General features: G+C 46.1%; 1 protein-coding gene across 1 annotated transcript in view; it reads left to right on the forward strand.

Annotated features, from left to right (window-relative positions):
• The window catches only part of LOC146812812 (alpha-2-macroglobulin-like protein 1), a 761857-nt gene that overhangs the window by 84728 nt on the left and 664083 nt on the right, over positions 1 to 13046 (forward strand). Inside the window, exons 5-6 of the mRNA XM_085615204.1 lie at positions 2764 to 2784; positions 4077 to 4236. Of these exons, the coding sequence (XP_085471330.1) occupies positions 2764 to 2784; positions 4077 to 4236 (181 nt within the window). The remainder of the gene's footprint in view (positions 1 to 2763; positions 2785 to 4076; positions 4237 to 13046) is intronic.

Below are 13046 nucleotides of genomic sequence, written 5' to 3' on the forward strand. Positions count from 1 at the left end.
CAAGACGGGAGGGGCGTTGTTGGTTCTGGTGATGATTCCGTTTGGGGGTGTAGGTGATGAGAGATTTAAGGGAGGTGATTTGTTGTGGCCTCTTTTGTCGGATCTGGGTAGGGGAGGGGAACTCTGATCTACAGGAGAGGTGGTGGGGGTAGAGGAAGGTCTTGGGATGCATTGGATGGGGAGATGGTCTGATTTTTTAGGGTGGGAAAGTATTTGTCGAATAGTTCTAGGTCCTTCTTAGCTGCTTGAATAAGAATGGTGCCATTTTTGTAGGATGTTATGTTTAAGGTGGCTCTGAGGTTTGGTGCGGGTGATGTTGTTATCCTGGTTCCGTAGGGGATATTTTTATGGCTGCATATGGATAGTAGCTTAGAAAAGGTAGACCGCCATTTGGCTATTTTTCTAGTGAATAATATGAGGTTTTTGATTATAGCGCCTTGCTTGGTGTTGAGGAAGGGGTCCAAAAACAAGACATCAGGGTTTTTTCTGAGAAGGTTGTGCTTGAATGTCTTCGAGGCACCTTTCGATAGATTGAGGGGATAGTGAATGGAGAATGCACTGTTTCCATCAGGTACCATGTGTGGACCAGCCATGATGTGGAAAGACCTTGGTCTAAGTGGTGTTCTACTTTCGGGTGGGGGGAGGCGGATTAATAGAAGGTGGGATCCAAATGAGGAAGATTGCCGTTTTGTTGTGGGCCGTTAAGATGTCCGACTCCTTTGCGGGTGTTTGCAGTGAGAATACTATTTGGACTGATTAAGATTCAGTCACCATGGCTTCATATATTGCACTGGCTAGCCTTAACGCTGTCTTCTTATGATGCTCTTCAATTAGATCTCTTTCATGATTTAAGGGGAGGGGCTTGTGAGGCGCATCATCAGCTTCTTAAGTGATAAATATCAGCAGATGCAATAGAAAAAGGTCGTAGAGCGCGGGACCATGACAGTTGGTACGAACAATGAGGAATTCGCCCTTATGCAACTAAGAATGCCTGCCATCCTTTCAGCTGTCATCATAGGGTCAGACTTCTAGAATGCAGAGGAGAATTGAGCATGCTATGTTGATAGTACAAATAGGCATGGTGCTGCAGCTAAAACACTTGCGCAGATACCTGTATTGCATTTCTTGGTGGGATCGGGTGTGGAGAAAACCTTCTTTGACATCAAGAAACCGCCATCTTAGGGTCAGGCATTCTTCAATGAGAGTTTAAACAGGGAGATGCGATTACACCCTCCAAGTGGTGCTTTTTGTGGAGTTCAACTTAGTGCAGCAGCGCATGCAAATGAGGGTAGAGATCCTTCCTTCATCCCCCTGCGTAGAAAGGCTCTTAATCTTGTGGAGGTATTACCTCGTCATCGCGAGACCGCCATTTTGGGGTCAGGCATAATTCAGAACGTTTAGTATAGCATGAAAGAGGGCCTAATTTAGAAGGCTGTGTTAAGCCACTTTAAATGGCTTATCGCTGACTTGTAAATAAGGGGAAGGGATTATCGCCACAGGAACGTCGCAAAAAGTGACGTTCCTGTGCCAATAAGGGCTTGTACATATGCCCCTTATTTTATTATTCTTACATGAACAAAACATTCACAGGTGAGTTGATGCACGTAAACAACCAACAGGCATTGCCATTTTTATCTGCCAGCATCTGCAGAGCGCAGAATACATTATGGGGATATGTACGATAGAAGTGGCGGAGTGAGACATTAGCTGTCATGGCTTAACGCCTCACTCCGCCACTTCTGAAATGCAGGGCTGCAACATATTTACAACAATATGGTGCAGCCTTGCGTTTCCCCCTGCAATGGCACTACACTTAGCAGTGAAGTGCCAACGCAGGCACCCTTGCACAATAGTGCAAGGGTGTCTACATGAAGGGGTGGATCGTTTATGTGTAGGAAGGTGTCCCTTCCCGCACATAAACAATCCTGAAATTACATTTTGTCACTTTCATGTGTGCTGCTTAATGCAGGACACATGAAAGTTACAAAATGGCATTTTTTTAAAGATTGTTTATGTACAGGAAGGGGGACCTTCCTGTACATAAACAATCCATGACATTTTGCTTTTTCCATGTGTGCTGCACACATGGAAAATGCCAAAACGAGGAGAAATAATGCATTTCTTCTAGTTTCGCCAACTTAAGACCAGATTTTATCTGGTCTTAATTTTGGGCGCTGCCTCCTATGTACGCTGCCCTTGTACATAGGGGGCAGCATCCAAATCAATGGGTGTTGCAGTGGAACGTTCATCGCAACACCCACTGCACGCCCCTTTCACGCTCACCATAGCGTGAAATGGAGCCTTATTTACAAGGCAGTGTTAAGCCACGTTAATGTATTTTTCGTTTTATCTTACTTCACTTAATCTTTCTTTCGATATTTCTTTCTTTTCTTTACTTCCTTCATATATTTTCTTTTATCTTGCTTTTCAGTTTGCTTTTTTTCTGCTTTCAGACTCCTGTATCAACATTCTCCCTTCAGTGCTTTTTCCCGTTCTTTATTGATTTATTTATTCTTCTTACCTCGCCTGTCTTTGTTCGGTTCGGTTCCATTTCCTTGTTTCTCTCTTATTGTCATCTTCCTTAATGTTTTACCTCTCGTCCTGTGCCCACTTTCTTATTACACGTTTTCCCTCCACAGCCGCTTCCTCTTTATTTCCTCTGTCACCTTTTTTTAATTGTCATTTTGTATGCTTTTAAACATGAAAAACAATTCTGCACCAATCCTGGTTAACCTTTTTTCTCTCATTTCTCCCCATGTTAAGTATTCTATCATCGAACTCAAGGTAAGAGTCATTAATGTACGTGTGTGCTGTATTGTTGCCTCCCCTTCCGGTGAGACAGCTAGTTGGATAGAAAGTCAGAGTGAACATATTTGGCGTCAGTAAGTCAGAAGGTGCAAGGACGGAGGGATACTGGTGTCTCTACCGGGGATACTCTCTCAGGCGAGGAGCACAACTGAAACACATTTAAACATGATCCTTAAAGTCCGATATTGTAGAATTCGAAAGAACCTATCAAGAGGTAAATATCACAAAATTGTTTATCTCTTATGAAACTTTGTTTAAAAAAAATGGATCAGTAATTAAAAAGGAATTCTCTTCAGATTACTCACGTTGTGACCCTTGGTTCAGATGTTACAAGGGTACTTGTCTTTTTGCCCTGACGAAATTTGGCGAGGGAAGATTGCAGGGGTGCGGCCTTAGTCGGAAAACTCAGAGTTTCGGTATACGCTGTAACATGAGGTACAACACAGTTTGTAAATTCACAGGCCCTTGGTTCTGAGGGCCACAAAGATAATTTGGCATGTGTTAAAGTTTAGTAGAACATTCCACTGTAGACAGTATTCCAATCGTTTTTGAGGCAAGAACGTTGTTTTCGAACAGACAAAAAAATATACAAAAGGATCCGGAGTGGGTCACAATCCGACCTACCTCATTAACAGTTACTGGCTAGGTTGTAAATAGCGAATCACTCTGACAAAAGCACAGGGATGGTGGCCTGGTAGGGTCAGTGGACCACCATGCCTGTGATTGACTTTAAATAAAGTACATTTAAAAAAAATCCAATTTCCTTAAAGGCAGCAATGCTGCTTTAAAAAAACAAAAACAAATTTAAAGTTCCTTTTGAGAGTTGTGAGTGGTCCCATCGAACACTGCCTCCTCACATGGAAAGAATGGGCTATCACCTCCTTTGAGGAGTCTGTAGCTTTTGAGTCGTTTTACAACTGGAGCTAAGGTTGCAAATTATGGATACATATGGTAATGAGTCATTATTTGGTAAGAGACATCCACAACACACCCCTTCCAAACAGCTATTCATTAACCATTTCTAAACTCATTTAAGGAATCTCAAATACTTTTAGTTTCGGTAAAGGGGTTTCGGTAAAACTTTTAAGCGGTTGCAAACCACAACTTTAGCGAATCGCAGGGTTTGTGACTGGTAAAAACTTTAGTACATCTGGCCCTTGTACCTTGTTACAGCCCTGTGAGTGTAGTAGGCCTTCACCATTAGCTGAGGAGAGGGGTGCGTGGCATTAACTATTCACTCTTCATGTTCCTTTCCCACCTTGGCACAGGACCCTAACAAAAACCGTCTGGCCCAGTGGCTTCAGGTGACACCCAACCAAGGCATTGTGGATCTCTCGTACCAGCTTTCGGATGAGCCACCGCTAGGCACCTATGTCATCGAAATCGAGAATGGCAAGGGCGTGAAGACCTTCGATGTGTCGAAGTATGGTAGGTGTTGCTGCAAGAAGAGGCTACACAGATCTCCTGGGCCTTTGTCCTCCCCAGAGTCCATGGCTGTACACCAGCTGTAACCTTTCATTTTTTGCATGTTACATTTGGAACAGGAAATCACATACATGCGCGCACTCACACGCATGGGCTCACTCACACACCCACACACACACATGCACACACACACAACACACACACACCATTTAACATGGTCTAAATCAGCCAAAACATCATAGCTGACTCTGACCCAAACAGTGACTGTGAGTTGCTTCATGTTTACAAATGAATACCACATACTTATTATGTGACTATGTATTATGGTTTTATGGGACCATCTTTGATTCTAGTAGCATTCAGGAAGAAAAGAGCCTCTGATGAGGAACACAAAACTTCTCTAATCACTTTCCTCTAGTTCTTTATCTCATGCAGTCACTGCTGTGACTGAGCAGCCGGTCAATACCCTTTATAATGTATATACTTAACTTCCTTTACCGGGCCTGAGAGTGTTGCAGGGGATGGCAGCCAGGCCTGATTCCCAAAGATTCTGCATCCTATTTCTAATGGGTAGATTTCTAATGCTCCTCTGATTTAGACATGCAGCTGGGGATATGAAGAAACCCATTGAAATATATTCTTCAGCTTGCAATTTTTACATCATAATTCTTTTTTCCTGTTTACGGGTTCTATTTGTTGGTAATTCTGGAGCGCTTCACATAGAACAGGATTGTGAAATCTAAGACAGGCGCTTTACCTAGAACAAATATGTATAAGTAGAAATTGATACCCACTGCAAACATCCCAGAGAAGCAATCAGCACAGAATACATAGTATATAGTATCAAGGTATTAAAAAGCATGCATGTCGCCTTGTAACTTCCACAAAGGCAAATAGGTACTAATTGACAGGATCCTGATGAACCATCAGGTTGCATGAGGATGCCACAGCACGAGCTAGGCAGAGAGTACAAGTTTCCAACATCTCAAGCTGCAGGCAGCGGCTCCTCTGCTATGGGGGAGGAACATCGCCCCACTTGCCAGCACATAAAAAAATGTAAAATAAAATCATTGTTTATTATCGCTTCATTTTTGCTCTCAGAGCCGAAGTTGGGGGGAAGGCGGGGGGATGACAGGCTGGTGGAGGAGTGTTTGCACTGCTATTCAGTGCGCATGGCGGTCTGGCCGGCCATCTCAGGATAGCCAAATCATCTTGCCCACCAAAGCTGTCTCCAACCCAAGTTGTGTTGCTGGGTTGGAGAGAACAGGCACAGGCTCCCACTCTAACTGGGAGCGCAAATCATCGGCGCTCAGGCCAAGCCAGATGCTGCTTTCAGTAGCATGAAGGCAGCTTCAGGATTGGCTGCAATGGACTCTGGGAACCAGCGCCTGCAGTAGAGAGGAGTTTTTTTTAATTTTCTTTTTGTTTCATCATCTGTCCCTCCGTCCCCCCCCCGCCCGCCACTGTAGCAGCAGGCCTGCTGCTGCTGCTAATATCAAGTCCTGTGAATAGGAGCAGTGTGTTGCATATGACAGTCACTGTTGTTCAAGATAAGACTTTAGACTAGAGTCCAGGAAATGGAAAACAGGGCTTGCGTAGAAAGAGTTTTAGGTTTATTTCATTCTGGCAGGGAGAATGTGGCAAAATGACAGGAGGAAGTGAGTATCAGACCTTTGGTGTGCATTCTGAGAAAGAATGGTTGTAGGTGCATTTTATGATGAAAGGCGATATTTCAAGGAGTAGTGCCAGCAAACTCTGCTGCTGTATAGAAGAAAAACTACAGTAGTAAAGAAAGTTCATAACCTACAGAGACCTTTGGTCATTTGACTGTTAGGGGCACAATGTGAATGAAGTCAACCAGCGTGATTTAGGAGGAGAACTTATGAAGGTAGGAAGACCACCAAACAAGATCTGTCTGATTTCGTGAAGCATTTCTTTCCTTCTCCAATGTTTACTTTCTTTGACCCAATACCCGATATTGTTTTCACTGGGAAGTAAGCACAAGGACTGCTAAACGTTTATCATTGCATTCTGTGCACAGAATTATAATACTTTTAGAAGCACTGCGGGACGAGGCCAAGCGGGTAAACCCAATTTTGAGAGGTAAAGTTCTTTTTGCCAGATACCAAGCAGGTCAATAGGTAACACTCCACAGACCCTGGGACTCCAAACCTCCCGCAACCCCTACTATTCCAGACACCCCTGATGGAAAGCCACCAGTCCCTCCTTTCTGGACTCAAGCCCACTCATGGCTGATGTCATTCTTCGTTTGGGTCCCCAGTAACCAGGTGGGGATAGACAGCAAGCATGAACAAGAGTTAGATGTGCACAAAGGGGGTCTTGGTGCCTCTCAGAAAGTTCACTACCAAGTTGCAAAGCAGAAACTGGCTCAGAGCAACAATGTGTCACAAACTTGGGTTCACTAGGGCCCTCTGGCACCAGCCCAGTTCTGCGAAGTGCGGGGGGGTCACACAGTCTCTTGACCTGCACTCGAACCTTCCCAGAGGCATCCCTCTGGCCTTGTCAAATCCCCCCAGTCCTGCCTGGTGCCACAAAGTCTTCAGAAAAACCAGGGGGTTGGAGGGCAGTTGGACCACCGTAATGGGGGCCCGAGAGGGAGTAAGTAGTGAATGGAAACAATCTACAAGGGAGTCTCTTGGCTTGAGGAGGCACCCCATTGGTTACACATTGATCCTTGCTGTGCCCCGACAATCTGGGCACACGGTCTGATGCTAGACGAAATGAGTTGCACCAGACACTTCAGGTTACACAAAGTATTTTTGCAATTCCGTCCCTCCATGGAAATGAGGCACTAGATCTGGCACACCTTGATGTCGGTTGCACCAGACGGTTCCGGTAGCACACACAGGCACAAGTTCCTCAACGTCTCACGTGGTAGAAGGAGACTCTGCAATGGTAGCACCCCCCAACCTTCAAGGTTCGCAACAAGCGAATAAGATACTGCACACAATGAGAATGCAGTCGTATTGGCAAACAAGGGAAATGTGACACAGTCGACGAAATAGGCCATGTTGGATCCCGCAACCGAAGAATCTGTTTGCCACTGACAAGATGCTTATGTGTGCCGAGGTCCCCGCAGTAGAGGAACAACTTTGCCTACGATGCGGGCAACTTCTTGAGCTCTTCACTAGACACTCTGGACTTCAGGCTCGATTCTGTAGTTCCAAGCACACAGCGCTGTCCAGCTTTCAGCAGGCAATGTGGACATTTAAAGGGCACTGCTCTTCGTTGGAGATCTTTGATATATTTCTGAGACTCGGAAAGAACAGGAGACCACCTGACTGGTCCTTGGGAGCTCACTTCAAGGTGCCACATGCCAGTAGGTCGTTAACCCAGGCCAGCCACTATTAAGGAGGGCCATGGACCGTTCCTCAGGCAGTCATCCTCCATGAGCACAAAAGTCCTTTCTGGCAATGTGCACCACGCAGACCAGGTTCTCTGGTCCTGCGTCCCTGCGTCCCTGCGTCCCTGCAAGCGGATCTTTCTGGCACTGGGTAGTTATACCCTATTGAGCCTTTGAGGGAAGTAGATCTGGGTCAGCTGACAGCCTGCACGCCTCGGTCCGACTCGGTGGCTATCACCGTTGAGCGGAGGGCGGACAGGCAGACCCTGTTACTTCCGGGTTAGGGGTGGTTAGCGCTCTAGCCTCGCCCTCGCAAGACGATAAAGGGAGCGAGGAACGACAGACTGTGGCGGCTCATTGTGGACGGTGGCAGCGTCTACATAGGCTGCTGGAAAAGCTACAGAAGACGTAAGCGAAATTTGGCAATACTCGCTGCTTTTTATGAAACATTTTTAAAATCAATTTTAAACTGCACTATTCCTTCAAACGGTCATTAGGGCTGTGAAATACCATCAATCCCCCCCCCACTCACCTGCTGCGGCGATAGTAGATCTGGGTCAGCTGACAGCCTGCACGCCTCGGTCCGACTCGGTGGCTATCACCGTTGAGCGGAGGGCGGACAGGCAGACCCTGTTACTTCCGGGTTAGGGGTGGTTAGCGCTCTAGCCTCGCCCTCGCAAGACGATAAAGGGTGCTCGTCACTCCAAGCGCGCAGCGGTTGCGCGCAGAGGTGTGCCTAAGAACGCCTAAGACAAGCCAAAGAGAAGCCCGTCTGCGCCCGTCCGCGACTGGACGAGGCTAGGGGCTAGAAGATTTGGCCATGAACGCTACCAAACTGATGACTGGTATGAAACCCCTGGTAAAATATTCTTCAGAAGAGCTGTTGTGTATTCGGAAGCCGGCACTTCAGGATTGCATGTGGGAAGAAGGGCGTATTTTGGAGGGTCCCTTCTCATGCCGAAATTGTAAATATCAAACTTCTGCTGATTGTTTGCAAATCACTCCACTCGAAGTACCCCCTGTGATCACCCTCCCAGATGATTCGCATAAGAGTCGTCAACTTCTCTGTAATATTAGATCATTATCTAAACACTACAGTGAAGTGTGGGATATGATAGCTTCATCGCAGCCTGAACTCTGTTATTTGACAGAGACATGGTTAAAACCACACTCCGTTCCCGCTATCACACTAGGGATTCCAGAGGTTTACAAAATAGCCAGACTCGATCGGCCTATTAAAATTGGAGGAGGCATTGCTATTGTGTACAAAAATAATTTATCAGTAACCATTCTAGAAGAAATTAGCAATCCAGATTTAGAAATTCTGGTTTTTAAAATCATTTTCTCAAAGAATATTGGTTATAAAGGGGCATTGGTTTATCGTCCCCCTGGACCCTATACCAACTTCAATATCTTGTTGCTGGAGGTACTGGCTAGGCATATCGACCCTGATAATGAGTTCCTACTATTAGGAGATTTTAATATGCATTGTGACCTCAAGGACAATGTTGAGGTACAATCATTTTTAACTGATATGTCCGTGCTTGGTCTAGTTCTAATAAACACTGGCTCTACCCACTTGGCAGGCCACACCTTGGATCTTATTTTTTCAACTAAACCTAATACCCTGATATTTGATTCCTCTACCCAGGTTAATTGGACAGACCACTTTGTGTTGAAATTTTCTTCCTCATTCTTGGGTAAAGCCTCCACCCAGACATTAGCCCTTCCTATTAGGCGTAGACCATGGCACAAGATTACTCCAGAAACATTTCAAGAATCCTTTGCTAGATACTCCACCCCACCAGGACAGAACGTCGATATAGCATTAGGTTTCTATAATCAGACGATACTCCAGGTGGTAAATAAGATTGCTCCTATAAAAACCTACAAACCTTGCCGAGCTCGGAAACAAGAGGTATGGTATACAGAACACTTGAGAGCTCTCAAACAGCAAGTAAGAAAATTAGAAAGGGTGTGGAGATCAACCCAGGATAACACGGATAAAAATCATTTTTGGGCAGCTCTTTCCAAATATCACAAGGAAATTCGCAGTGCCCGTAAATCCCACCTACAGACCCTTCTCCTAGCTGCAGGAAATTCTTCTAGAATACTATACCAAACTTTACAAACATTTGTGAAACCAGCAGCTTGTGAATCATTGGAATTGGCTTCACAACAACTTTGTAATGAAGTAGCACAGTTCTTTAACGATAAAATAAACAAGATTCACGACAATATTCTAAATTCTCAGCCCCCCATTATAGATGATACTACATCACCTATTGTACTGGATAAAGAGATAGCAGGTACAAACCTACAATCGTTTTCCTCTATCTCCTTGAGTGAGACAGAAAGTTATCTAGGGCAGATTAAAAGCGGAAGCCCTTCTGATATTATTCCAGCAAGAATTTTCCCAATTGTAGGAAAAAGCTTGAGTCCTCAGATTCAAAGTCTCATCAATCTCTCTCTTACCGATGGGCAAGTTCCTAAGGAATGGAAAAAAGCACTGGTAAGGCCTATTAGAAAAAACTCCTCCATTCCTTGGACTGACTTATCCAATCTGAGGCCTATCTCGCTACTCCCTTTTTTAGGGAAGGTCATAGAGAAGCATGTCAATAAGCAGCTTTCTCAGTACCTAGAACTACATGGCAAGCTTGATAGTTCTCAGTTCGGTTTTAGACCCCGACACAGCACTGAATCTGCTCTGCTGTCGGTGACAGATGACCTTCACATGTACCAAGATCGAGGGTACTCTGTGATCTTGGTACTGTTGGACCTATCGGCGGCGTTCGATACCTTATCACATAACATCTTAATCGAACGTCTGACCGCAATTGGAATAGAAAGCACAGCGTTAACTTGGCTAAAGAGTTTTCTGTCAGACCGCACCCAAACTGTCAGCATGGGTGCATTCAGGTCGACAGAAACCCATATCACCAAGGGGGTGCCACAGGGCTCTTGTCTAAGCCCCACTTTGTTTAACATCTACGTGGCACCCCTGGCCAATATTTTGAGAGAATTCGGGTTTGTACCTATCTCGTACGCTGATGACACGCAACTTATTTTCCCTTTCAAGCATCTGACCGACGAAGTGAGGGAAACCTTCTCAAACGGCATGAAAGCCGTTGCAAATTGGATGAAAGCGAACTATCTCCAATGCAACGTAAGTAAGACTGAGGTAATGCTCTTTGGAGAGGTTAGAAATCTGTGGACCTCAGAATGGTGGCCTAGTGAACTGGGACAAGTACCTGAACCCAAAACGGTCGCAAAAAATCTAGGGGTCCGTCTTGACCGTGAACTTACCTACAAGCAACATGGCAACTGGGTCTTTGGCCAATGCTTTCATGCTATTGGGCTTTTACGTAAAGTGTTTCCACTACTCCCTGATTCCATCAGAAAAACTCTGGTCCAGGCTCTAGTGCTGAGTCGCTTGGACTATTGCAACGGACTCCTGCTATCGGCCAATCAGGGAGTCCTAGCTAAACTCCAAGTGATACAAAACACTGCGGCAAGATTGGTGATGAATGCCCCCCCAAGAACTCCTTCTAAACCTCTTCTCGACACACTACATTGGCTCCCAGTCCATGAAAGGATCAAGTTCAAGACATGCTGTCTTATCCATAGAACCATATATGGCACTGGTCCTCCTTGCTGGAAAGATAAATTCATCCCTTACATTCCTACTCGACTCCTCAGATCTAGCAGTAAACTTCACCTTAAAGTACCAACCATTAAGAAAAGTAGACAAGGGGGGAAAGCTCTATCTGTGGCAGGCCCGACCCTATGGAACAATCTTCCTTATGAGCTAAGGCAATGTTCCGAATTCTTGAGTTTTCAAAAAAAACTCAAAACGTTTTTATTTTAGGAATCCCTCACTACGTTAGCTGGAATCTCGCTGATTTGCGGTGTGCCTTCTTTTCTCCCGTCACCTGTAGCTGCCAACTTCTCTTCCTCTGTTTTCTGTGCGCAGAGATACTCTTAAGCAAGAGTCGATTCTAGCGCGGTATAAATTTATAAATAAAAATAAATAAATAAATTCATTTGAACCACACATGTGTCCCCTAAATTTCCATCCTCTCTGCCATGAGGCTGCAGAATGTCTTTGTGGGGGTCGTGATCTGGCCCCAGAGGCCAGATGTCACAATCTCTGCCCCCCAAACGTTGGCTATTTCAATTGCATGCCCAATAGTTTATAGCAGACGCTGAGGAATGCCCAGATGTGCTTCTCACCTACCGGCACCAGATACCACGGCACACAAAGAGTTTGATGCATAAAAATGCCTACTTTCCATATGTGGCATTTCCATGCAAGATATGCCAAGGCCCCGGTTACCACTGTAATGGGTTTGGCCTAGAAAATCCATTGATAGAAAACATCATGAGGCTTCGCCGCTGCATTCTCTTATTGCAGCTTGGGATACCGGTGACTTCTTCTCTATGTTAACTTAAGGAAAGAGTCAGCCTTCTTTGTAGGGGAGCCCTAGTGTTTCTTCCTACCTGTGCAGTGAACACCCGTAGGTGCCTGCTCAACCCTTTACCTTCCATCCTAGTGGAGGCGAAAGGCCCCCTTAGATGGACCATGCTTGCTACGGGCCATCTGGAGTATCGCGCAAAGGCACTCTCACAGGCTTGCTATAGCTGGTCAGACACATGTTTGAAACATGCAGTCAGTGTGAGTGCGCACACCGGTCTGCTTGAGCAGATCAGACTCATAGGTCAACTACTCCAGAGGTGTAAGTATGTACCCAGGCCGCAATGGCAGGCCTGGTCTTCGTTTATAAACATCATGTCCACACCACTTCCTAACAGGTGTGGGAAGGGTGCATGCACTTTCACACTACAATCAGTGGGAAAGGTCCCGGAGTCTTAAGAGTCCACACAAGAACCAGTACGCTCACCAGCTTGATGTGGCAGGCCAGCGGCCTGGGTCTCCAGGACATAAGTGGGGTCCACGCACGATCCAGTGACCAACTGACAGTCCCGACTAATGCTTGTCACTTCCGTGGTGCCACTGTGCACACCTGTCCGTTTTGGCAGGCTGGTGGCAGGGGTCTAACAAATGTCCTGGGCTCAGGCTGACCGGCGCTAACAGGCCAGACACGGGGCCAGCACACGATCCGTCTCCCCCCCTCAGCTAAACACCGCTTCCTACAGGGCATAGGAAGGGTGCGCAGCCTTCCACACTCACACTGCACTCACAGTGGGGAAAGGCTCTGGCCCTATGGCTACAAAGGGCTCTTGGCAACCTCGGAAGGTGTCCAATCAAGGGGTACTGGCCTCAGGGTAGGGGTACCGCACCTAGGGTGTACTCCCCTGTTTGGGCAGTGGTCCCACTCAGGCCCTCACCCAGCCACTCGCCTACCCCAGGCTACACCCCTGGGGACATACCCTAGGGCCACTCCAGTGGTAGGGGAGGCCCCTCTGAGTTTGGCTCACCAGTGTCGAC

The sequence above is a fragment of the Triturus cristatus genome, chromosome 7, assembly GCF_964204655.1.
Source record: "Triturus cristatus chromosome 7, aTriCri1.1, whole genome shotgun sequence".
Lineage (NCBI taxonomy): Eukaryota > Metazoa > Chordata > Amphibia > Caudata > Salamandridae > Triturus > Triturus cristatus.